The following is a 26,803-nucleotide window of genomic DNA, read 5'->3' as shown; positions in this document are numbered from 1 at the left end:
ATTATTATTTTTTTTTGAAATATCAACAATTAAAATCATCAAACAAAAAAATCATATGAGGAAAAAACATTAACTTCTCTAATTATGATTGTGAAAATAGGTATAATTATTGGCACTTAATTGGAATGTTTTATAATATTATATTAGATATAAGATGAAATTATTATAACCATGAAAACTATCATAACATCTGCGTCCAAATAGTAAGAGTTATGTAAAAAAATCTTCAAATCTTAACAAAATAGGCCTATGATTTAATATGACTGACGTTGATTCATTTGTTCATGCCTCCCCGGTTTCATGGAACATATTTTCAAAATTCACTGAAAACGAAATCAATGATGCATCAGAAAAACATTTAATTGCTCTTAATCGATTGTAAGTCTGATATCATTTTGTTTTTTTCTCCTGTCATTTGATACATCTTGTTAATATTATATTTTGTAGTTGTTGAAACGCAACAGTATTTATTTCCAGTATCTTTGAAGTCTGATGTATAATTTGTATAATTGTATCGGATGTGGATTTATTGTATAATTTATAATCATGTTTCAAATAATTGTTACAACTTGTTTATGGAATGTGAATGTGTATTTTGATTTGACAGAAGACAATAAAAGAACCCTTAAAAGAAAATGTTTATTTCATCTTTGTTTTACTTTCTTATTATTTCACTTTTTCTGAATTTCAATCTGTACAAGAGACAAATAGCGTATTTCTTCATTATCTTTATCATTTTATTTTTTTCCATTCTCAGCGAGCGTTGTACAAGTCTGTGATACTTGTTTAAGTGATTGCATATAATTTGTTTATAATTCATGTATTGCTTATATGTATGATATGTATATTATATGTACACTGTTAAAAAAAACCTGATTTTACAGAAAAATAAAAGAAGATTTTGCAGAAAGCAATACCAGAATCATTCTTTAAATTCATGAAACAGGAATTTTTCTGCAATTTAACAGAACAGGTCTGTTAGAAAAAGGGGAAAAGAGTGTTTTATTTAAGGAAATTTGTAAGATTACACACACCAAATACGAATTTCCTGTAAGATTACGCAATCTGGTAAGATTACAGGTGTTCTCGAGACTCTGCTGCAGGAACTTCTTTTAGTTTAAGGATAAATTTTCTAACAGTGTATTAGTTATTATTGTACATTTGATTTGAGAGAAGACAGTAAACAAATGTTATGAAGCAACAAATGTTAATAAGTTAAACTCTGAATGAAGCCTATTGATTTTGAAAACATACAAAGGGTTGTCATAAAATCAAGAAATAGAAATCGATTTCAAATGTGACAAAATCAATCAAACATTATTTTAGATCGATAAGTACGTCTTATTTTGTAGTTACAATAGGCTTCCAGATGATGCACACTAAGAAATAAAGGTTCAAAATCAAACCCCGAAAGGTTGATGCAAAATCAGCACCCTATGGGTTCAAAAATTGAACCCCTGGTTGGGGTTCATTTTTACACCCTGCGGGTTCAAAACTGCACCCCTAAATTTTAAATTGAACCCCTAGGGGTGCAGTTTTGAACCCATAGGGTGCTGATTTTGCATCAACCTTTCGGGATTCAATTTTGAACCTTTATTTCTTAGTGTGTGTTTTGTAATTGATCTATAAAAAAACGTACAAAGCGTATATAGCTTTGTAAGATGTGGTATTGCAATCGATATTAAATATGATAAAATCAATCAATGCATCTCTCTCCCTCTGTCACTCTCATACACACGCAAACACACACACACACACCTACATCCTCTCTCTCCCCCTCCCTCTGTCTGTCACTCTCTCTTCTATACTTACACATACACTCACCCTCTCCCTATCTCACCTTGTTACTCACTCACCTACACTTACACACTTTTTTTTTTTTTTTAAACAAGTGCACACCTAGTTACCAATAATGCATATAGCATTTCCATTTATTTGAAAGCAGGATAAAAGAGCATTGTAGATTAAATGCCTTGCTCACGGGCATAGGTGCCGCGGCGGGGATCGAACTCCGGACTTTCCATGTATTGCCAGGCGCCTTAGACCACTCGGCCACGGCACCACACACACACCCTCATCCTCTCCCCATCTATCTCTCCCTCTCTCACTTTGTCACACTCACTTATACTTACACACACATACACACACACTTACACCTACACCCTCCTTTACCTTCTTGTCCAGGTCTCACAAAGTCTTATAGTTAACTGCTACGTCATATCCGATCTCCTTCAGGTAAACACAATGCGAGCCACACTGTGAACACACCATATGGGATACACTGTGAATACACTGTGGTAAACTGTGTCCATTCTACATGTATTATACTTACGTTATCGAAGTAACAATCGATGCCTTTGGGTGCAGCTTCTTTCAGAGCCTTGTCCATGTCTCCCATAGTCTTATAGTTAATTGCTACATCATATCCAATCTCCTTCAGGTATTGGACTTTCTTGTCAGACCCGGCGAAACCAATCACCTTACATCCCTAGGGAACAATAAAAGAAATAGAAGACTTTGACACGTATAATTCAGGTATAGGACTTCTTGTCAAGTTGCCACGCAGTCCCAGAAAAAAAACCCAATAACTTTGCATCCATAGGAAATAATGAAAAAAAAATGTCATTATTCCGAAGTCTTGTTTAATTCAGGTCACGATGTAACCAGTGGCCTCGCTAGACTTTTTCAGTGGGGAGGGGGGGGGGGTTAAAAACCCTGATTACCGACAAATATCCGTGCCGATTACCGACGTCCGACGACCATGAGTCATGGTAGAGTTCATTATTTTCCTCAGTAACATTTTATTTCGTCATACACAGGGGCAGATCCATCCAGGAAACTATTTTTATTCACATGTTCCCCGTCGCGGCCGCCAAAATCCGATTTTTTATTCTTTAGTTACAGGGGTTATGCCAAAATCAATTTTCATTCATAGAAACCAGATAAGGTATTTCACGTGGCAAGAATATCGAATTCCATGCCTGCGCGAAGCGCGAGCTCAATAGTTAAAAAAAGTAAATATATTTTTGTCAGTCATTCATATCCCTATCCTACTTTGCCTATGAAACAATAACCATAAATCAATCACAAACACAACGGTTGGAAATGAAGACATAGTAGACGGTAAACTTCACGTAAATTCTCATTATGGCTACAGAGTTAATCTGGAGAAGCTGAAGCTGACTTCAACTGCACCGTTGGTTCGGTTGTCACAGATAATGCAGCCAATGGTGCCAAAATGAGGAGAGAGCAGGCAGAAAAACACAGAGAGAAGAAGTTGTTGACCTACGGATCGGCAGCACATCAGTTCAATCTTCTGGTCTATGATCTGGAGACAGCTGGTGTAAAGAATCATGTAGTTCTTATTCTCAAGTACTTTCGGAACAACTATCTAGCAGGTGCAGCATTGAAACAGGAGAGTGGCCACTGTCTTGTTCTTCCACAGGTAACACGCCGGAACACCGTGGCTGATTAAGTCCTAACTCCAAGACATGGCCTGCCTTGATGAAAATAGTGGAAGAGTTGCGAGACAAGATTGGCCATGTTATCAGAAGGAAAGTCATCGATCTTTCTCTGAAGAGGTCCGCAGAAGACCTGTTGGCTCGGTTTTCTCCTATTGCTATTGCTCTTGGCCGGGTACATAGGAAGGGCAGTAAAGAAATGGACGTGAAGCCCTTTCCAAAAGGGAAAACAGATACAAGAAGGCAAGGGCACCCGCGCACTATCTTGCTAATATCATCGACCCACAATGATAGGAGAAATCCTGTCAGAGGGTGAAAGAAAAGAACCACTCAAGTTTGCAGGATGCCACTTTGCCTCTGACGTCTTGACTACAGTGATGAAGTATATCGGTACATTAGATCATACATTCAGCCTCAAATTAGTTGTAGACATTTGTTTGAGTAAAAATGAAAAAGCTATATTGCACTTTCAATGACGGAAGGCGTTTGACTCAATAAATATGGTCAAAGTGGAATCAACATTCGCCTATGGAATTCATGAAAAAGTCCTTAATATCATTATTTACATGTACAAGAAGGCTAAATCTCGTGTTAAGTATAATTCTGGTCAACTATCACAAATGTTTCCTTCACTGATTGGTGTAAGACAAGGTGACAACTTATCACCCCTCCTTTTTTGCAAATTATTTGAATGGCCTTGAAAGAATCTTTACTGTTAAAACTGCGGTGTTAAAACTGACACCAATTGGTGTTAATAGAGGACCACACCCTGAGGTGTTAAAATTACACCCTAGAGATTAAACATAACACCAAAGAGTGCAAATTTAACAACAAAAGGTGTTGTAATAACACCTATATGTGTAAAACTAATACCACCAATTTAACACCGGTGTAAAATAACTGGTGTGGTCCTCTATGTACACCGGTTAACACCACAGTTTTTGCTGTGTTCTGAAAACTTGTAAAAAAAAACTTGCTATTGTGTCAAATCTAACATATGATCTATTTCAAAGTGAGGATACAGTTGTCTATCTAAACCTTATTACATTATTTTATGCTGATGATACCATAATCTTAGCAGACTCAAAGGAAGATGTCATGTAAAAAATCCCTAGATACTCTTTAGTCTTATTAAAATGAAAGAGATCTACGTATCAACATTTCAAAAACCAAAACTGTAATCTTTCATGAGGCAAAACGATGAAAATCCCCTTTCCACGAAGTAATGGCACCTGTATATATTTTACATCCTATATAATAATTGCAAATATAAGCCTATATGTTGTTGTTTAACCTATACATGTACATGTAATATGGTTAGGCCTTTATTGGGCCCCACAAGGCCAAAATGCGTTTTTTCAATAAAGTTCAAATATCAAAAAGGTATTTTTTTTTTGCTTCAATTGTGGGCATTGAACTGAAACAGTTTGTATAAAAACATCAGAATTGCATGCGCTTTTTTATATATATAAACCAGACATGCATGGCTGTGTCGCGAGACCGTACGAGAAATTCTACTCAAATAGCGATGCTGTTTGCCTGAAACGGATTATTGTCAATAACCTATAACCGTCCGAAGAAAGGTGAACCACATATATTACATTCAGTTTGTATACTTTTCATATGCACCCGTTTCAAGGGTGTCATATCAGTCATTAATGGCATCTTCAGATCATTATAAGACAAGTTTGGACCCATGGCGATACGTCATCATTGTTTCCAAGTTCATGGTATATTTTTTGCATATTGGACTAGTGAAGTCTCTATCTGTACTCATTCCATATCTCGTCACCCAACTGGATGTGGACACTGCAACGGTAGGCGTCCTTGTTACTATGGAAATTGGAATATATTTTATGGCTTGTGAGTTCTTTTCATTTTTTTTATGTTAAAAGGTAGTTAGGTACATTGCTTGATGCAAAATCACTGCTACAGTTTTTCTGTTTACCATCGGGGGAGCAAATAAATTCATTTTTGCTTTTTGCTCATAAAAATATCTACGAAATTTAAAATGTATTATTCAAACTTAAAGAAGTAATTTCCCACTCTCCTTTACTTATACCAGAAGTGCTTCGCTAAAAGTTGAAATTTAGGCCTACACAGCTGTACCATTCTCTTTGATTATTGGAAAGAAATACTTGCAGCTATAATCGAAAAAAAAAATACTCTTAATGGTCAAGTCCACCACAGAAAAATGTTGAGTTTAATCAACAGAAAAAAAATCAAACAAGCATAACGCTGAAAATTTCATAAAAATTGGATGTAAAATGAAATAAGAAAGTTACGACAATTTAAATTAAATATTTTTCACAAAACAGTTATATTAGTAGCATGCAAATGTGAATCGATGTCCCTCACTCTTTTGTATTTTATTGTTTGAATTATCCACCATTTCAATATTTACAGATTTGACAATAAGGACCAACTTGATTGAACCATGTAGTGATATGAATAGAGCCTGAATGAATAAAAGAAAGTTATGTAAAATACTAACAGGTGCAAGCATAACTCTTGGGCATAGAGCCTGAAGTGAAAGTTACAGGTCAGCCTGTATTGTATGCCTGCACCAGGCAAGGTGCTTAATGAATAGAAGCAATTTTTGGTTTGGTTTTTAGGGTGTGTCCTGAACAGGACCATTGATACATGTATGTATTGAGAGAGTAGACAACATGTACCATGCTAAGCAACCTGGCAGTTGACTCTTCATGCTCTTCAACCTTGTACATGTAGTTGTCTGTGAACTCGGTTTTTGTGAAGTCTGAAGACTATTGGAGTTAAAAGCTGAATAAAGTGAATATCAAAATGATTTTCTGATCTCTATACCTGCGTCGTTATTTTGTACCCCGAAAGTTTCACTGTAAAAAAACAGATTAATAATGAGTTTTAGCATGTTTAGGAAGACTCGTAACATCAGAAAGACTAAATTCATATTTATTCATATTTTAAATTTTGATAAATTAAGTATGGGTATCATAATATTGTTGTTTATTGAAAAGTAATAACCTAAGCGCATAGTTCGAAACATGCTAAAGAGAGGCAGGGCCTGTCGACACATTGAGGTCGTGAAAATCATTTCGTGTAGCTGACTGGTTCTTCCTGTCTGTTACCCAATGGAGGTAGAATAATGCATTATTATTTTTTTTACATAGGTCCACTCGGTCATTTTCTAAACCAAAAGTTTGGTTCTCGTCCGGTGACAACAATAGGAGGAACCCTAGCTGCCATTTCGTTCATGGCAGGAACATTCTGCAAGACGGCATCCTCTCTTGGTTGTCTACTTTTCTTCACAGGTGATTATACATCGTTTGACCCCCCCCCTCCACAATTATCACTGTAAATTCAAATTACACTGTTTGAAAATTTATCCTTAAAATAAAAGAAGTTCCTGCAGCAGAGTCTCGAGAACACCTGTAATCTTACCAGATTGCGTAATCTTACAGGAAATTGGTATTTAGTATATGGAATCTTACAAATTAAATAAAACACCCTTTTCCCCTTTTTAATCAGACCTGTCCTGTTAAATTGCAGAAGAATTCCTGTTTTATGAATTTACAGAATGATTCTGTCATTGCTTTCTGCAAAATTTTCTTTGTTTCTGTAAAATCACGTTTTTTTAACAGTGTACTAATAGTAAACAAAAATATATTATAAACATTTCTTCAAAGCAAGATATCAATTCGCTGTTTCCCCCAAAAATGATGGATTAACTTTTTTGGTCTTCTTACTAGTAATGTGATGTGTTTGTATGGAACCACAATGCTAAACAGTAGAAAGGTCTCTTGTAAGTCGTCATTAAATCTTCCAGAGTTGAAATGAAGATCCTGTCACTTTACTGGTTTCAATAAAAGCAGAAAAAATTATCGGTGTAGGTCTCATGACAAAGCGTCAGAGTGCAATGGTGTTATGTTTCTTTTTAATTTTTTTTCTATTGTGATGTCACAGATGAGCAGCTCCTCCGTATGTCAGGTTATATACATTCCCCAAATTCCATTTTCTAAAGAAAAATATCAATGCGTTTTATTAGTGCAGTCGATATATTATCATACACATAATATCACACCGTTTTCCATAGAAAAGTATTGTATTTGTCATGTTTATTTTTAAAAAATAGGAAACTCCTTGCATATGACGGCAAAACTGAAAAAAAAAACATTATGGCCCGTATTCTGAAGTCAGGTTTAACTTAAACTTAGGTTAAAAGTTGTAGTTTAAGTATGGGAAGCCAAAAGTATCAATTTTTTATTAAGTTGTATGTTTCTTGTGTTTACGGTGCTCTTTCCTGATTCATTGATGGTTAAGACAATCATCTATGTATACTTCCCAGACAATCATGAAGATTTGAGAGCCAAGTGAGCTGAAGTACGACATATCTACTGTTAGTGATTATGTAACAATTGGCTATCCATACTTAAACCACAACTTTAAACCTGGGTTTAAGTTCAACGTGCTATCAGAATATGGGCCTATGACTTTCGTTTTCTTTGATGGATTTTCATCAAACCTTCACCAATATATCTCTATTTTTTATGTTTTTATTGAAACCGAAGTTTTGTCAGGGTGAACTTTCCCGTTAAGCTACATCTTAAATGGCTAATTATACTCATGCAGAACCTCTTCATATCATTTGAGGAACATTTTAAAGTTCCCACTACGTGTCACGGAACATTCATTTTTACAAAGGAATGAGGGAGGAGAGGTTCTCAAAATTTACTCCATAATTATACAATATGCCTCTTGGTTAATTTGTTAATAATGCCTTTCAAGGGTTTACCTCTAACTAGTAATCGTTAACCCACTATAACTTACGGGTTAAATAATGTGAGTTTTTTAGTAGTCCCATGTAACATTCAAATTTTACAAAAGTATTGAGTCAAAATTACAACAGCAAGTATGTTTAGATAAATTATTATCTTCTTTTCCATAATTGATATCCTCAACCATAGGTCTCTTCGCTTCCCCGTTGAATCAAGGATCGAGTGTAGTGCTTCACCAATATCATAGAGACAATTTCGGATTAGCTTCGGCGATCACGATGATGGGTAGTCAGGTCGGGAGTTTCGTAATGCCTTACCTGACGTCGATGAGTATGGATGCCTATGGGCCGAGAGGGAGCTTCCTGATCCTTAGTGCCATGATGTTTCATTGGGTACCAATAGGAGCAACGCTGCGTTCATCTCCGAAAGACCAAAATGAAAGTGGAATATCCTTGTCTAAACTGTCTACAGTGAACGACAGTGATGACGCCTGGTGCGAACGTGAGCCACTTCGAACTAGGAACGATGATCAGCTTCAGAGCAACGAAACAACAGCCACAGCGAGAAGCCCCCAAGACTTCCAGTCTGATCCAGACACTGGACAGATGAAGAAAAGCCCAAATCTTCGAGAAGAAATGTTCAGAATGATCCGAAACACCATGCTTGATGCCCAAGATTTTGTTAAAAATGAACGCTTTTTTGCATGCCTTCTGCTTCCCTGTCAGGTCTTTTTCGACATGTCTTACATCGGTTGGTCGGTGTTTCTGTTCCCTTACGGGATAGCCGAAGGATTACCCCAAAACACAGCCGTGTTCTTAGTCATGATGGGTTCTGTTGGTGGCATCACTGGAAGACTCTTCCTCGCAGCATCTCTGTATAAGTACCCATTGTTAACGATACCATTGCTGCCATCAAGCCTCTTGATATCATCCATGTCGCTCCTGGCGTACCCTATCAATTCCTCTCCGACCTATCTATGCATCTGTTCCTTTCTCGCCGGGATGTGTTTATACAATACATATGCAACATTAGACGGGGTTATTTCTTTGAAGGTCCGGAAAGAGAATTTCCCAAAGGCCATTGCTTGCTCCCTGATGGTAACCGGAGCCTCTTTTCTTGCTTCTGGAGTACTTACAGGTAAATGTACACACTCAATATAAAAGGAACAAGATAAGTAATAAGATAGAAATAACCATATCAAAATTGAAGAGGATCCCCCCCCGGGGCGTTGTCAAATGTACTGCTGTACACACGCATGGCCAAATTGTTTCCAAACACCCCCTAAACGAGTTTTTCTCTGTGTGCAAAATAACCCCCTAAAAACAAGTTTTTTCGTGGGCTTTGTTTACACATTTTGCCCTAACAAGTTGTCAACAGAATATGACCCGGGGGAAAAAGCTTGGGGAAAAAACAACATACCCTAAACACGTTTGGCTAGTCTTGAAAAAAAAAAAGCTTTGGAAAAAAGCATACCCTATACGTTTGACCCTGCTATTGACAATTGACCAGTTTTTCGAAAACTACCCCTTTTTTGAAAATCGGTGTTTAACTTAAGGCCTGGTCACACCGCCCTAGCGTTGTTGGACTGGTCGTGGAGCGGTAGGGTAAGAGGGTCGAATTTTGCTCAAAAAATTGGGGAAAAAATCGGAAAAAAAAACAATCAAAATCGAAATCGAAAATGGTGAACGGTAGCGAGCAGTGATGATTTTTTTCTCTCCGCTCCACGACCGCTCCAACAACGCTAGGGCGGTGTGACCATGCCCTAAGGCCTTTTTTTGGCTTGTCAATTTTTTTTTCTGGTACGAAATCATATATTTGTGGTTGAAGACCTATTTTTTTTTGCCAGTCAAATTTTTGGGCGGACGAATTTGCCCCCCTGTGGATAATCACAGGTACGCCACTGCCCCCCTTCCATAGGCGGCGGAAGCGGGGGGACGTGTCCCCCTCTAAATTTGTGGAGGGGGGACGGTCCCCCCTAAATTTGCTGTTGATGACTTTTTTTTTTTTTTTTTTTTTTTGCTTGTCAATTTATTTTCCTACGTCCCCCCAAAAAAAATTTGGGTCGATTTTTTTTTTTTTTTTTTTGCTTGTCAAAAAAATTTTGGTTGTCCCCTCCTAAAATTTTTGGCTTCCGCCGCCAGTGCCCCCTTCTATACTGCCAACAATCCAATTTGATTTACGCCCGTGGAAATAATTATCTTCTTTTTATTTTCCTCCAGGTTTTCTTCATGATTATTTTGGATCATACAGGGCAGTGTTCCGTATCCTTGGGAGCCTCGTTGGGATCATCGGTATAACAATTACGATTCATATCTGCGTTGAGGCGTGGACCAAACGGACGAACAAAGGCCTTTAAGTATTTGTCTTTAAGCGTGCCGTTAATACACTTAATATTTCCATATTATAGGAGGACTACAATGCTGTTTCGTTTGCTCTGACAGTATACTTGACACCACCTCCCCAATAAATCGAAATATCCCTTTGAGTCGATATTTCAGATGTGTTTGTAATGATAAAGGTGCTCGAAATATTTTTTCATAACTATCTATATAAAAAATAAAATACATAAACATATCATTGGCATAGAGATGTGAGTGGCTTAGGAAGTTCTCTGAATACTTAATATGTCAGCATAAATTATTAAAATTATTATTTTTGTATTAAACTGGAAAAAATATTTGCTCTCTCGCAGCTCTTTAATGCTGTTCCGAATTTTCCGCCCGCCCCTTATATATATTTTTTTTTAATCATTTACGCTACTGAAATATAATTATGTTACAGTTTGTCATTTCTAAAAAGATATAAAGAATTTTGTCATATGCATTTCGGTTCCCTATCATAATACTCACTCTCAGATATATTTATCCTTGTGTAGCTTTGAAATTAAGATAAATTTATCCTCGTGTAGCTTTTAAATTATGATGAATTTATCCTTGTGTAGTTTTGAAAGTAAGATAAATTTATTGTGTATCTCTGAAATTAAGATAGATTTATCCTTGTGTAGCTTTGAAATTAAGAAAAATGTTTCCTCTTGCAGCCTTGAAATTAAGATAAATTTATCCTCATATAGCTTTGAAATGAAGATAAATTTATCCTCGAGTAGCTTTGAATTGAAGATTAATTTATCCTTGTATCCGCAAAATGAATTAATCCTTATATTTGAAAAAAGATTTGTATTATATATTTATTTGATCTGTAATTCCTATTAAATGGTTGTATTGATTTTAATTCTGTTCCCGTTTGTTTCTTTTATTATGAGAGATTTGAAAAATATACATTGAATTGCCAATAGCCAATGAATATAGTAATTGGAGAGCAGGGACGTCGATCCATTTTTCAGATTGGGGGGCAAAACCATGAAGCAACGTTCCAAAGGCGCTCGATCACACAAAACGAACAAACTCACCCGCGCACACCCCACACACATAGGCCTATATATATATATATATATATTCGGAAATATCTCGAAAGTCACCACTTTCTGACCGATGCGCAGTATAAGTTCCGGCAGACAAAGCAAAGGAAATTCACTTTTGACATACCATCATATACTCTCAACACTTAACTTAAAGTTAGAATTATAGCTCTTGTCACCAAGAAAGCCTTTGATCATGTTTGGCATCGCGATCTCCTGACCAAAATTGTCATCTGTATGGATTTATTTATTCTTTGGTATGTCTCCAAAATATGTATATGTCATTCCAGTATGTATTGTATTTTTTGTGTTTGGCTAAAAATATTAACCGAATGATAAGCGATTATCTGTCCTCATAAAAAAACTAAAAACAAAAGCGGCATGTCCAATTGTTATTTTTTTCAAATCGGCTAAAATATTCATTGACCATACATAAACATAAAATGCTTTTTTTTATCAGACTGCATAATTCTAAGTTTTATTATTCAAATTGCGAATTTCTTTACCTGCGCTATAAAAAATATTGGGTAAAAAATCTCCATAAAGGTAATTATGTGTCCAACCACCATGGGCATTTCTTTGGGGAATTTTTATTTTTATTTATTTTATTTTATTTATTTTATTTTCAGGCAAAAGACATCAGGAATAAGTACAAGAAGGAGAAATTGCCACCGACTAGTGCCTGAGGATGACTAAAAGATAAACTAGTTTCTGTTATGAAGCTCTCCTCACTAATTTATCAAGTGTGATGAAAATTTCTCCCATTCTAAAGTAATTGCTGTTTATCTTTTCAACCTTACTGGGTAAAATACTGCCTTCAATTTTAACCAGCACGAAGGTTGGACACAGCCTTCGTGCTGGTTAAAATTTTACCCAATATTTTTTGCTGTGTGGTCATTAATTATTCATTCTTATCACTTGTAAAACTGCTATACAACTTTCATTGATCTTATTTTATCAATTTTCTAGTTTCAAAGGAGCTAACTAGTTGCAAGGGTTCGATCTTCTTCAAGTGTCCCAACGAAATATTTGGCTCCAGCCTATACTATTTGACACTAAAATCTTGCATTTCTCATGGCAAGAAATGCGACAATAACGAATGTAACTCAATTGTTTGAATGTTATAATGATTATCAGCTGTTATATGATTATTCATGAAACGCTCCCCGACATCACCTCACACTTTACTTTACATGTCAACAATACACTATACTTATGATAACTATATATATTCTATAGTTTCATTACATATTGAATCACCATTAATTTATATAAATAATTGGTTACTATTAATGGAATATATTTACTTATCTCCATTATTTATTGCTTTGTACAGTATTTATCATTGTTATTAGTAGGCTTATTTTTTGTATCTTATACATTGGTTTAGATCCTGGAGACTAGTACTGTCCTTGCTACGGTCCTCTCCATACTCTTGATCTCAAATATTATGGAGACCCGTACACTTACATCACAAAGATTGATCACGCTGATATATATATGTATATATATATACAGCGCGTCCCCCCAAAAAACTATACACTTTTGAAATGGCTGCCAAATGAAAAATGTAGCACCGCCCACTAAAACAAAGGGTATGAAAATTAGGGTGGGCCTGAATTAGCCTTCCAATTTCTTCAGGTTTTTTTGTTTGGTACTTACAAAGTTGAGGGTTATTTGGTGAATAAAAGATCAGATGTGATCAATTTGTTGTTTGTGAAAATTTAATGCGTTATTCAATTGAAATTTAATGCATGAGTGATCATGAATTGCAATTTTTAGTGCAGCATTTTGTCTTCATCATGTGGATTTGAACAATGTGTTCTTGACAGTCAGGAGAAGAGGGGGTAATATGATTTAGGTAGGTGAAGTACGTTGATGAGATAAAGGTCAACAGAACATTTAGCAACCCCTCCCCCCCACACTTCTCTCCTCTAGAGATTAGTCCTTTGGAACTTACAAAGCTAAGGGTGTTATGCTATTTATGAGTGAGATAAGTTATGGTTTCTGAGGCAAATTTCATGAGTTACTAAATTGAAATGTAATGCATGAGTGAACAGGATTGTAATTTTAGTGTAGCATATTCATCTTGTGGACCTCAGAAGTGTGTTCGTGAGAGTCAGAGTAATGTGATGGTACCTGTTATGCAAGAGGACGATATATGCTAAGTCTTAATTAAAAGGGCATTCCTCTTCTTTTTGTCCTTTTACAAATAAAAGTCAAATGTACCCTCCCCTCTCCACCTTCATTTCCCGCCCCCCCCCCTCTCTGTCTCACTTCCTGGATTGTAGCCTATTTAAAACTGAACTACCAAGTGACCAGTGGCTGATGGTCATTTTTTTATGATTACCAAGAAATTTAATGATTATGATGATTAGTGAAATAATTTATTGAAAAAAAAACTGAATGTTTGATTGATCACATTGCCCATTGAATAGGTTGATTTACTGATAAATTGTTGATTAAATGATTGATAGGAAAAAGTTGATGCCCCAATTCAGAAATAATCATTAAATCAATATTCTGCTCTGGACTTCACGCGTACATGACAATAGCCATCAGTCTCTCAACAGAAGGGGAGGGCGGGAAAGAGGGAGGGGGCGGGGGCTGAATGTTCTGTTGACCCTCATTCCATCAACCTACTTCTCCCACTTAAGTCCTATCTCACCCCCTATTCACCCGACTCCCATAAACACATTGCTGAGATCCACATGATAAAGTTGAAACGCTGCCCAAAGAGTGCAATTTGTGTTTACTCATGCATTAAAGTTCCAATTTAATAATTATAAAAATTATTAAGCAACCAGAACTGGTCACGGTCGATAATTAAATTATCACAACGCCCTTAACTTTGCAAGTTCGAAAGGATTTGCCTCTCAAAAACTGCATAAATTGGAAGGCTAATTCCAGCCCACCCTAATTTTCATACCCTTTGTTTCAGTGCGCAGTGCTCGCTCAAGCATGAATAGTTTTCCAACTTTTTGGTGTCATTTGAAAGTTGACTTTATTGGCTTTCCATATCTATAAGTCTTTTTCCCCCAAAGTGCTACATTTCTTATTTGGCAGCCATTTCAAAAGTGTTTAGTTTTTTTGGGGGGACGCACTGTATATATATATATATATATATATATATATTGTGACAGAAATTGATGAAGAGAACAATGGTATAGGCGTAGCTTAAATCAAGATTCCTCAGAGCTATCTACCCTTTGGAAAAAATGGTGATGCCAACAAAATGTCTCTGCCGGGAATCGAACCCGGGCCCCAAGCTCAGAACGCCGGTGCCTTAACCACTAGACCACAGAGACGGGTTAGTGGCTAGGGCGACCCCGATCCGGTTGACCATCAGATAGACAGATATTCGACACTATACCAATTATAATTTCCTTTGTCGGGTGTAGGTGGGTTTTGAACAATGGCAAGCCGCCATGCCTCAGCTGGATCAAAGCTATTGCTTTGATACAGTACACGTATGAGAGAAAGTATGCAAATGTGTGAAATTATACATGTACAACAGCTTGTTGTACATGTACAATTTCACATTTACAAATATATATATATATATATATTCTCTTGATTATTTTCTTTTCACACGTTTTAATACAAGAGATGCCAAACCTGTTGTACAAGTTAAATTTCTACATAACTCCATCTACATGTATAACTAAATTTCAGCGAGGTTTGGGAAATGTTTCAGTGTATAGTCCCACACATACACAACTATGTGCTAAAATCATGGTAAGCCGAAACTGTCAATATTTTGTTACCATATTATGTGTTTAAATTTTTAGATTCACAGTGCTCTCTCATTATCATGCTACAAGCAAGTCAATTACTTTTTCAAAAAAAGTTATAAATGACCTGAGCAGTGAGCTCTTAAATCGAACCTTCTTTGATAAAGATTTCTATTCCATGATGTATAAAGTTACCGAGCTAAAAAAAAGTCTCATTCTTGTCACGATCTTACCTTTATTTTGGCTATTTGTCCCACCACAGCGCCCACCGCACCGGCAGCTCCACTGACAACCACTGTTTCTCCGGATTTCGGGCGACAGCAGTCCAGGAAAGCGAGGTACGCCGTAATTCTGCATTAGATAAAAACAACACCTTGCATTGACATTGCAGGCCTTTGATTTGTCAAAGTTGCAATGAGGGTAATGTATAAAACTATTGACCAGGTACGATCTTCTTCCTTGGCATGCTGGGCGCTCATGCTGGTGTGCACATTGATGGGGGGTGCCATGAACTTAAGTTCGTTTACAAATCAAGGGTAAGTCCCTAAATTCAAACCTAGTGAAGCGTTACAATAGAATTAGCTGAAAAGGACATGGGCTTGTGTTTTGGCTAACGTTAAATTCAGAATGATTTGGAATTGAACATAATTTATTTATTCATTATGCTCATCGTCCCTGTAACATTAACATAAGAATGATAATTTGCAATTAATCGTAACTTTATTTATATGACAATTGACAAATCATGTACAAAAATATAATAAATCTTGCACTGAAAATGTCTTTATTTTATATACACTTCCTGTGATGGTATAGCACGTCGCCTTCCCGCACAAAAGCCGTGAGCGCGCACTGCGCTTTGTTTTCCCACGAAAGGGCCGTTAGCGCGGACTGTGGGTCGCCTCCCAGGGCCTGCAGAAAGGCTGTTAGCTCGTACTGTTCACTGCACGATAACGGCCCTTTCGCGGGAGGGCGGCGTGCAGCGCAGTGCGCGATTACAGCCTTTGCGCAGGAAGGCAACGAGCAGTGCGCGCTAGTTACGCCCTTTGTGCGGGAAGGCGACGATCAGCAAATTCAACCTTTCTATCCCGTAAGTAAACTTACCCAGGCATACCGAGCAGACCAAGGGCGAGAGACTTTGGCCAATCGGAGGAGATGAATTTTGGTACCGGTGTGACGTCACTTCCTTTTGCAATGGAATGCGTTGTCCATCCAGTTTGAGCCTGAACTAGAGTACCCACTGGCAGTTTTTTATCCTTACTAGCAATCACCCTAGAGTTAGAAAAAATAATAATTCGGTTTTCGGCCCATTCTAATTGGTTTTGATTCAGTGAGTAAAAAGAATAATGAGAGAGAGCGAAACGAGGAAGACAATAAAAGATCAAATTTTCCAACTTGATTGAATCATATCAAGTTTACGTTGAATGCGGATTTTAAAAATAATGACAATCACAATAGTAATAATAACAGTATTTGTAATAAAAATGATATTTATGTAAATAGTAATGATAATAGAATTAATGATCATCAAAATCATATCAATAATATTGAATATTGTTACGGGAATGATGATGATTATAACTACAAGTATTATGACCAAGCAATTTCCTTTCATTTCCCCACCTTGATACGGGAGGGGATGGGGGGGGGGGGGTGTTTGTACACACCATCCATCCCCCAACCTTGAATATTGGGATTCATCACCCCACCCTCATCCCCAACCGCTACATACCCCCCTGGTACATATCAAATCATTGAAACTTTATAACGGACGGACAATTAGATACCGAGGAGAGAGGGCTGGAAGTTTGGGTTGATGCAATTTTCCCCCCTTTCTTCTTTGAGTAAATTTTTTCCGCATTCCACTGAGACAATTTTTATTTATTTTTTTTTTTTGATGGGGAGGGTACTTCCAGCAAGCCTCCCCCCATCCCCTCTGGATATCAATCCCAAAAAGGATGGGGATTGATGTGGTTTCAGTCTAGAGATGGCGCCTTTCAAAGCTGATGTGGCATAGTGGCTTTAATCAGGAATGTACACTGTAAAAATTGTGGTGTTAAAACTGACACCAGTTGGTGCTAATAGAGGACCACACCCTGAGGTGTTAAAATTGCACCCTAGAGATTGAACATAACACAAAGAGTGTAAATGTAACAATCAAATGTGTTGTAAGAACACATATAGGTGTTAAAATAAAACTGTCAATTTTACACCGGTGTAAAATAACTGGTGTGTTCCTCTATGTACACTGATTAACACCACAGTTTTTGTGTAATGATAGATATTGATGTCTTACTTTGCAACTTGCTCTCCAATCATGGTTTCTCCGATACCTGGGGTCATCAACCTGTAAGACAAATAAAAAGAAGCGATCAAATTTTAAAATGAAAACATCCTTACAGGATAAGGAATAGATTTTTTTCAGCTTCCTTTTATGAAAGCAGTTTCATTATATATCTTACAAAATCTTGATAATAGTTAATGAATATGTTTTTAGACTCACATCAGCCCCGCAACCACCCAGACTCTCATCTACACCATACACACTATAAGACACCCCCCACAAAAAAGTGGAAGGCAGGATATTATCATAAGGGGGCGACATAAAATGTGACGTTATATTTTCCACCAATTGAGGAGTATCGGATTGTCCGGTGACCCAAATCCCACATTTTTTTACACTCTTCTTTTTTTTTTCTTCTTCTTCATCTTTTCTCTTCCTCGTTTTTTACTACTTAAAAGAAAAATCATAGGTTTTTTATACTCTTCTTTTTTTCTTCTTCTTCATCTTTTCTATTCCTCGTTTTTTACTACTCAAAAGAAAAAGCATAGTTTTTTTACACTCTTCTTCTTTTTTTCTTCTTCTTCATCTTTCCTCTTCCTCGTTTTTTACTACTTGAAAGAAAAATCATACGTTTGTTGCCCACCCCCCCCCCCCCCCGTGACACCGCTTTCAAAATATATCAGGGCAAACATCAGAAAGCGAGGTCGAGCTCGGCGAAATGTGCCCAACTTCCTTTGATTATTGAAAAAAAAAATGTTCGAACGCATGGGATAAAATGGGGAAGTGCAATGTATAAACACCAATCCATTGTAATTTTTGCCAAGTCATCATCCCGTCATACTTGAAATACACGTATCTGCATTGAAGTGCATGGAAATCATTCATAAAGGGGTTATTATAATGCATGAAAAAGTTCAGCCTCTGAAGTTCTACAATTGACCCCTTTTGTATTATGTTTGGAAGCCATGGTATTTGCAGTCCAGGCTCCCGCAACACAAAGATTAGTGATTAATCGTACACTCGGTTTTAATGATTGATTGTACAGTGTAGTCAAGGCAATCAATCAAATAAAAATGTTCGTCCCTCGCAAACAAGAGGAGACACTGATGACATGCTTAAAATGTGTTTTCAGTGCTCCCTGTTCAGTTACCACGGCAACTATAAGTCCTAATTCACGGCATGGATTTATTATTATGAACTTCAGCAGTAGTAAAAGAAGAAATAGTAATATATAGAAGTAGTAATAGTAGAAGTAGTAGTAGTAGCAGCAGCAGCAGCAGCAGTAGTAGTGGTAGTAGTAGTAGTAGTAGTAATAGTAGTAGTAGTAGTAGTAGTAGTAGTAGTAGTAGTAGTAGTAGTAGTAGTAGTAGTAGTAGTAGTAGTAGTAGTAGTAGTAGTAGTAGTAATAGTAGCAGTAGCAGAAGTACTTGTAGTGTGATAATAACAACTTTTAAATTGCGTTACATACAATATTTGTATGGGCTGCATAATTACCCCGGCTTTAGCTCGGCTAATCGGGAGCCTTACTGCCTAAGCATTCCGGAATTCCTATCTACCGTATATTCACTAACTACAGCTGGGTGGAGAGTGGCAAATGTAGATAATTGGCTTGTCAATTGACACAAGCGCTGCGATGTGATTCGAACCCAGGACGTTGTGATTCAAAGCCTGTACACTTATCCACGGAGCCACGGTTTATTTCCTATTCGTCCAATTAGCAACTCGTCTACTATCATTTAGTCTACAATCAGTTTGTCCACTCACCGCATGGTCTTCTTTTATTTAGTCTAATGCCATTCCATCTAATAACCAGTTGGCCCAATAGCCATTTAATCCATGTACCATTTGGTCTTATTGGACTAAGTGTTAAATTATGAATGAAAATGAAATGGATATTAGACCAACTGGTTATGAGACGAAATGGTCATAGACGAAGTGGTGATTAGACGAAGTGACTGGACCAAATGGTTGTTAGACGAAATGATGATGTATGGAATGACTAGACTAACTGAAAGTATACCACGTGTTGAGCGGACGAGATGGCAGGGGACGAATTGGCAATTATTTACCGGAACGACAACGAGAGAAGAAAGGAGATGTAGTATTAGTATAACTCTATGTTGAATTCAAAATGAGAATTGAGACTCATATTTCAAGATAAGTTATTTTGCCCCACCCCATCGAAATACTCTGCCCCCCCCCCCCTTCTGGGCCTGCCAATATTAGTACTAACAGCAATTGGTGTCTTTACAAGAAGAAAAATAGCTTCCAATGTAGTAGCCTATAGTTCGCCAAACAATGATAGCCTTTGTCGTGAGACAATTTTAACATTATAACCAAGCAGATTATTGTATTAATGATCTTTCAGTCTATATATTTCATTGTCTAAAAATTTGTCACGTACACATTAATAATGCAAGCGGGATTTGTTTGCAAAGCACTCCTCGGCCACAATGTAATCTTTCTTTATCCCTTTCCCGTAAAATTTGTCAAGTCATAATGCATACTCAGAAACATATTTGCCCTTCGATCCAGGGGCACATCCAGGATTTTCCAAAGAGGGGGGCACATATTTTCCTGAGAAAATTTTGACGAGCAAAAAAAAAGTGTCCACTCTCAAAGGGAAGGGGGACGTTTTAACGGCAATTTTACATTACAAATTTAAATTGTGCCTCTCGAAAGGTGGCAACGTCCGGCTGTGCCCCCCCCCTTGGACCCACCAGTAGACAAGGGATATTTGCAGTTTTTTTTTAATAACGGGCATCAATACCCCTCAGCTACATTTGCTCTACGGTGGCGTATAGCGAGTCGAACTAAGAAATTTTGTTTATTTAGCTGGTATGTTCAAATGGCTGTTTTTTTAACTCGCCCTACGGCCGCCGTACAGCAAATGTGAGTGAGGTATTATAATGCTAATGCAACTATGGGATGATTATGACGATGATGGTGGTGGTGGTGATGATGATGATTATGATCATTTATTCATTCAGTATCATCATTTAATCATCATTATCAGCATCATCAGCAGCAGCAGAAGCAGCAGCATCATTATCACCATTAACATCATCACCATCATTAACAACATCATCAGCATCATCATCAGCAGCAGCATCATCATCATCATCACAACCATCATCATTATCACCACCATCATAAATACCAACACCGCCACCATCATCATCATCACCACCACCACAACTATCACTACCGACATCGTTAGCATCACCACAACCACCACCACCACCACCATTATTTGTAATAGTCACGAAAGTTTCGCCGAGTTACCACGAATAGATCTATTTGTTATAAAATTTGTTCCCTTATGCTATCTATACATTGTTAATGTTATCTATGAATAAGGCGGGATAAATCATTAATTTCAGGGTTGAAGAGCTCTACAAACAAATCCCTGGATATTATGCCTGCATCCTTTCCGGTATACTCTTACCATAAATGAACATGTTTTCTGTGGTCTATGTAATCCATATTTTTGCTAAGTCATTCATCCTCTCCATGCTAGGAAAGCGTGTACCGCCCGCCCAAACCAACAATATCTCCTCAAACCGCAGAAAATATTAGCTTATATCAGTAGCGGATCCAGGGGGGAGGAACATCCGACCCATGCCCCCCCCCACCTCCCGTAGAAAACAATAAATTATTCTTCGTGTATGTGCGCAAAATACCGTGCATACGCCAGTGAAGACTTTTTATTTTGTTTTGCTTGTCATTTTTTTTCGTGCCGTAAATGACCTTTTTAAAGACCTTTTTATTAGGGAGTCGGCCGGGGGGGGGGCTTGTCAAATAGAATTGGACAACCCCCCCTTCTGAAAAAAAATCCTGGATTCACACCTGGCTCACATCAACCGAGAAAGATAATCAAACATTCATTGTACATTAACAAATATTAGCATCAATGACTTGCATGCCCGCCGGCATGTCAACCGTGATTCTACCCTAGATTCCAGTCCGAGGTGACATCACCTTTATTATCGCGATAAAAAGATTGCTTCCCTGTCAGCTACCTTGTAACATAAAGTCTACTGTATATTACGAATAAAATATAATTTTCTTGATAATTTACGGTATTGTGAAGATTGTTTTTGTTTTAATGCCATTGAAGACCATAGGGGACAACAGCATTTGTATAACCTAATTGATAAATTAATGATAATAATTATGTAGCTTATATAGCGCTTATACTTACTTTGTCAGAAATCTCTAAGCGCTCTACAGTATCTGCAGCATAATTACCTGGCTTTAGCAGTGCAGCTGTTACGCGCGCTGCGTTTCAAGGAATAAATTCCTGCCAGCTATACCCATTTACCTCACCTGGGTTAAGTGCAGCACATTGTGGATCAATTTCTTGCTGAAGGAAATTACGCCATGGTTGGGATTCGAACCCACGACCCTCTGTTTCAGAGTCCGGAGACTAATCCACTGGGCCACAACGCTCCACGTTGATGATTGATCAAAAGCTCGATAACTTAATTTGACCAATGAAAATATTCATAAAAATGCATCGTTGATTGCTACAAAAATGCATGATTCAAGAAGAATGCACACGACAATGAGTAACATTGAAAAAAATCCGAGATGGTGGATTAAAATTGACTGAATTAAAAAAAAACCATTGCATCGCTGAATAAATTAACATTCGTCTATTCGTCTATCATGTCTAGGAAATGATGAGAACAAAGCCACAATCGAGGAGGAATTTTGTACCCCAAGTATTTTGCTGTTGTCATGGTAACGAGACACAGAAATCTGACTGGCATTAAATATAATGGCTATGCAAAGAAACTGATTTAAAAAAAAACATAGCAGAAACAGGAAATATTTTTAAGCCATTTTAAATACATGAATTAGGGGATTTTAATGAACAATATATTCTCACAGATTCTCCGATATAATCTGACCAAATTCAATATATAATTTCTTCCAAAAAAATAGTAGCAGCCAAATATTTCTCTCTCCCTCTCTCTCTCTCTCTCTTCAGTGCGATTTTATACAATGTTTGGCGTTGAAGCATGCATTCCAATGATTTATACGACATGGCCTTTGTTATTATTTTCCGGGTTATTTTCTCCTTTGTTTCGTTTATTTCATTCCATTTTATTAAATACTAAGTTGAAATTCTTTGTCATAAAAGCGTCAACATATATGCAAGATCTCTTCTACAAGAATAACGAATAATAATCATAATATAGGAAATTTCTCTCTCCCCCTCTCTTTCTCTCTCCCTCTCTATTATTTTAATCCTGCAAGTATTTTATTTTTTCCGATTCATCCAGCATTTAAATTTAGGCCAATAATTACAACCAATCCCCTCAAATTCTCTACATCTCACTTTCTTTCCCTTCTCTCCCCAGTCTCTTCCTCCCCCCCCCCCTCCACCCCTTGTACTCTCTCCTTCCTCCCAGCTTCAAGACCCCTCCCCCTTTCTCACCGAACCGTGACTCTCGACCTTTCTATTATGTCTGTGTAGGCCCGTTGAATTCAGACGCACAATAATCATATGTACATGCCTAGATAAATAAATACAGGCAGCTTTTATGCTTTAATTAAGCCGCGAAATAATATAAGCGTTATTTGTTCGTACGATTAACTTGCACTGAACTTTAAAAAATATTTTCGTGATCTGTCCATTGAAACAACATTTGCCCAAATTGCAAACAGTTCTGAAAGACTAAACCAAAGAAAAGGGATATTCAAACTTTACTTGATTATTTATTGGAGGGGCACTTAAATAATTTACACTAAAAAATTGAAGAAAAAAAATCTTGCCATCAAACGAAAAAGATCCACTATTTTAGACAATAGTCTTGTTTTTTGTCGATATTTTATTAAGTGCCCATCTGTTAAGTTGAATGTATTGTTTTACAGCTTATTTTACAGCAAGAAACATTAACCAGAGTGAAAAAGGTGGAATCATTAAGGAAATCTGACATTCAATAATATTCATGACGAATATTTCGACTTAAAAATGGTTTGTACGCAATGCTTTTAAATTTGGGTGAACATCGAGGTAACCATTTTATAAAAAAAAATCGGTTGCCCATTAATAATCGCATAGTTTTCAAATTTCTACTTTTTGTTGATCATATCATCAATGGATCCGCACCAGGTTGCAAAAACTCTCTTCTACATCACATCTAAAAAATCCTGGGGCGATCGATCCTTTGCTCATGTCGGACCAGCCCTGTGGAATTCACTATACCACAGGAGCTGAAGAACTCCAACTCTGCAACATCCTTCAAGGGCAACCTAAAATTGCATTTGTTCACAAGCAGGTATAGGCCTACTATGGAAGACCAACAATTTTCATCATTTGAAATTTACCCCGTTATGTACTTCTCTAAGTTATCTTTACTTTTATGTTTTGCTCTATTCTAAGCACCTTGAGCATTTCATCAAAATGAAAAAGACGCTATATAAATCATATGTATTATTATTTTCAGTTATACCATCCATTTTGCTCGAATGATTATATTGAAATCAAGTATGTTAAATAAGTTTTATGTGATGCATTTATGTATTAAGAAAATAAAAGCCTGAAGATTAAATTGTTGATTTCACATGACTGAATTATAAGCCAACCTATAATGCCCCATGCAAGTAAAGGGCAAAAATATTCGCCTCTGTCCAATCTTTCATATAATATTATTGATTAATGGAAATACAAAATAAGTCCATCATTTGTGTAGGTTTTTGTGATTTCGATTAGTTTCAAGCTCTATTTTTCAAATTCACTGACCGGTTTCTGATTCTGGACTTTTATTCTTTCACACACAAATATATAACCAAATATACAAAAGCTTATCTTCATTTTAATGCTTTAAATTTTTACGGGAGGTCATGCATTGTGTGGTGTTTGTGACCCGGAAAAACGAACGATGTATATTTAATTGCTATAAAATCATTTGAAAAAAAAAAAGAATGACAAACAAAAATAATTATGAATTTACTGTCGGGTGAACCCGAACATATTTTCTGTCAACATACAAAAAAAATCCATTACAGTTCCTCGAAAAAGACATGAAGTAGAACACCCTTGAATGCACTAGTGTACAGATTTGGGCTTGGGCCATCGACGCACAAAAAAATTACGACCAAGATCAAAAGGGAGGAACAGGAGAGGAAAGAAAAGGAAAGGGAATGAAAGAAAGGGAGGGAAAGTAAAGGAAAGGAAGGAAAATGAAATGAAAGAAAAGAAAAGAAAAGGGGCTATAGTATGCTAAAATCTGTCACAGAAATTATTATATTTAAAAGGTCACAAATTTTGCTCGCTCGCAGATATTTACAAAATCTACCAAGACCGTATGTCTGCTCCCCGCCCCTCAAAAATATTTGCTCACTACGGTACTTCTTGGTATATTCTTATTGTAAAAGGGTGAGTTGCTTACCTCATGTACGGATCGACAGTCAAATACATGGCTTCGAGTTGAACCTCTGGAAAGACAAATAGAAAAAAAAAACATATTACAGATTTCAAATTGATATTTGTATTCTGATGGGGAGTTTGGTAACATTAACCCATCACATCATCGAATAGGCCTATTTTTTCTTTTTTAATCCAGTGGACTGTCTTTATCTTGGTTCAAAATATTTGATGTACTCAAATTCTTTTTCGCCCCCCCCCCTCCAATCAAAACAATAAATTAATTGTGTGTGTAGTGGAGCTATATAGGGGCGTCCCCACATATTAAAGTAATGAAAAATGGGGAATATAGAAAGGTGTTTTTTTTTCTTGTTTAAACGGGTGGCTTATCTAAAACTAAAACCGAATCAACATTTGTAAGCCCTGCGTCGTCCGTTGTAAAAAAAGATCATTTTTTACATTATGATTTCATTTATTGTTTTTGAAGGAATTTCCATGATGATTTTTTTTTATTCTACGTTTGGGGGGAGGGGAAAAGCAAAGAAACCCTTACCTCCGTCCTTGGGTGCAGGAACCTGAATCTTTTCGAGACGGAAATCCGAATCCTTCACATTTCCGTCGAAGGCCTTGGCATACACAATCCGTTTGCCCGACACAGCAGCCATGGTGATTATTGTTCGTTGATCTCAAACCCGTCTACAAGTAATGTGATCGCTTGACTTTCAACAATTCAGCCGGTGAGTTATTAACTGAATGGGACGAGCTTATATAGGCAACGGCTGGGATAAGCAACCAGCCATGATCCTTTGTAAATCTACTTGAAAATGAGGAAAAAAAAATCATATTTGCTGCGTCATTGTGTGTCGCCATGTGTTGTGAACTTGGGAAGTTGGGGTGGGGTGCGTAGGCCTATAGAGTCTCGAATGAGGGCGTATATTGATACTATGATGGTGCACTTCGTGATTTTTGATACAAGGACTACTGCCCTAAGCAAGGAATGGATGAGTTGCATATTTTGTAGAGTTTCATGTGGCCTATCAGAACAAAGGAAGCTGTGTATACATGTACCTGTATACATGTACCTGTAAGCTGTTGAGTTATACTGACTAGTATGTCAGTCGACACATAATGCCACATAATGTCATCTACACAGGAGCTGTATATAGTTGCATGAGCTGAAATTTGTTTAACTTTGGGCGAGGGCGCCGGATAACAAAACGTTTGGTCCCAAGTTCCCCCTAAAAGTGATAAAACTTATCAATTACTTAAAGACAAAATAAAATGACACCTTTCATGTCTAAAATTGTCGATTTTAATGTGCTATTTTCGTTCCTGGTTGACTCGGGTCAAGGCTTGTAAGTAAGTCTAAATCAAGAGCGCCGTATTATGCCTATATACGATAGCATATCGCGCTCTTCGAACACAAGTGTTTTTTTTTCTTTAACCAGGTTGACAAGCAAAAAGAAAAAAAAGATGTTGCATGATATATTTTGGAAAAATACCCTTTTAAAAATCTTTTTTCGGGGAGGGGGGGGGGGGCTTGTGACATTCTGTCTGACGACAATTTCTTGACAAAAAACCCAGCCCAGCACCTTTTAACAACCTCCTGGGCCGATATGTTTTTTAGTCTAGTTTCAATGAATTATGAGTATAGCCCTTCGCAGTGACTTATCACGTCATAATTTATGTTTAATTTGCCACGAAATGACCTTATGAGATATAAGGCCTATGATTATCTTGTTTGCAAAAATCGTTAGCTCAGATGTAATAGGCCCTA

At 37.0% G+C, this 26,803-nt stretch overlaps 2 protein-coding genes and 1 non-coding gene across 5 annotated transcripts in view; 1 reads left to right on the top strand and 2 right to left on the bottom strand.

The window, feature by feature from the left end:
- LOC121421740 (prostaglandin reductase 1-like) overlaps positions 1-25,909 on the bottom strand; it is a 35,111-nt gene extending 9,202 nt beyond the window's left edge. For all 3 annotated transcript variants that reach the window (XM_041616532.1, XM_041616533.1, XM_041616530.1), the window contains exons 1-6: positions 25,580-25,909; positions 25,052-25,097; positions 17,661-17,711; positions 16,469-16,636; positions 15,598-15,715; positions 2,333-2,488 (exon numbers count right to left, since the gene is read on the bottom strand). In XM_041616532.1, the coding sequence (XP_041472466.1) occupies positions 2,333-2,488; positions 15,598-15,715; positions 16,469-16,636; positions 17,661-17,711; positions 25,052-25,097; positions 25,580-25,691 (651 nt within the window). In that variant the 5' untranslated portion in view covers positions 25,692-25,909. The remainder of the gene's footprint in view (positions 1-2,332; positions 2,489-15,597; positions 15,716-16,468; positions 16,637-17,660; positions 17,712-25,051; positions 25,098-25,579) is intronic.
- Positions 6,620-11,200, top strand: LOC121421739. Its single transcript, XM_041616529.1, has 3 exons — positions 6,620-6,751; positions 8,405-9,352; positions 10,435-11,200. The coding sequence occupies exons 1-3, from the start codon at positions 6,694-6,696 to the stop codon at positions 10,569-10,571; spliced, it is 1,143 nt and encodes a 380-aa protein (XP_041472463.1). The 5' UTR covers positions 6,620-6,693; the 3' UTR covers positions 10,572-11,200.
- Positions 14,867-14,938, bottom strand: TRNAR-UCU. The gene has a single exon. It is a non-coding gene; the product is annotated as a tRNA-Arg (tRNA).
- Positions 25,910-26,803: the final 894 nt, after the last annotated feature.

Source organism: Lytechinus variegatus, chromosome 9 (assembly GCF_018143015.1).
Source record: "Lytechinus variegatus isolate NC3 chromosome 9, Lvar_3.0, whole genome shotgun sequence".
NCBI classification, from domain to species: domain Eukaryota; kingdom Metazoa; phylum Echinodermata; class Echinoidea; order Temnopleuroida; family Toxopneustidae; genus Lytechinus; species Lytechinus variegatus.
The sequence above is the reverse complement of the archived record's forward strand: the minus strand, read 5'-3'. Positions and strand labels throughout refer to the sequence as shown.

What these genes read in the sequence shown, in the direction of transcription:
- LOC121421739 (XM_041616529.1), top strand. Translation starts at nt 6,694, where the DNA reads ATGGCAGGAACATTCTGCAAGACGGCATCCTCTCTTGGTTGTCTACTT. An exon ending in TTGTCTACTTTTCTTCACAG is followed by an intron (nt 6,752 to 8,404) that starts GTGATTATACAT and finishes CCTCAACCATAG; the next exon opens with GTCTCTTCGCTTCCCCGTTG. An exon ending in TGCTTCTGGAGTACTTACAG is followed by an intron (nt 9,353 to 10,434) that starts GTAAATGTACAC and finishes ATTTTCCTCCAG; the next exon opens with GTTTTCTTCATGATTATTTT.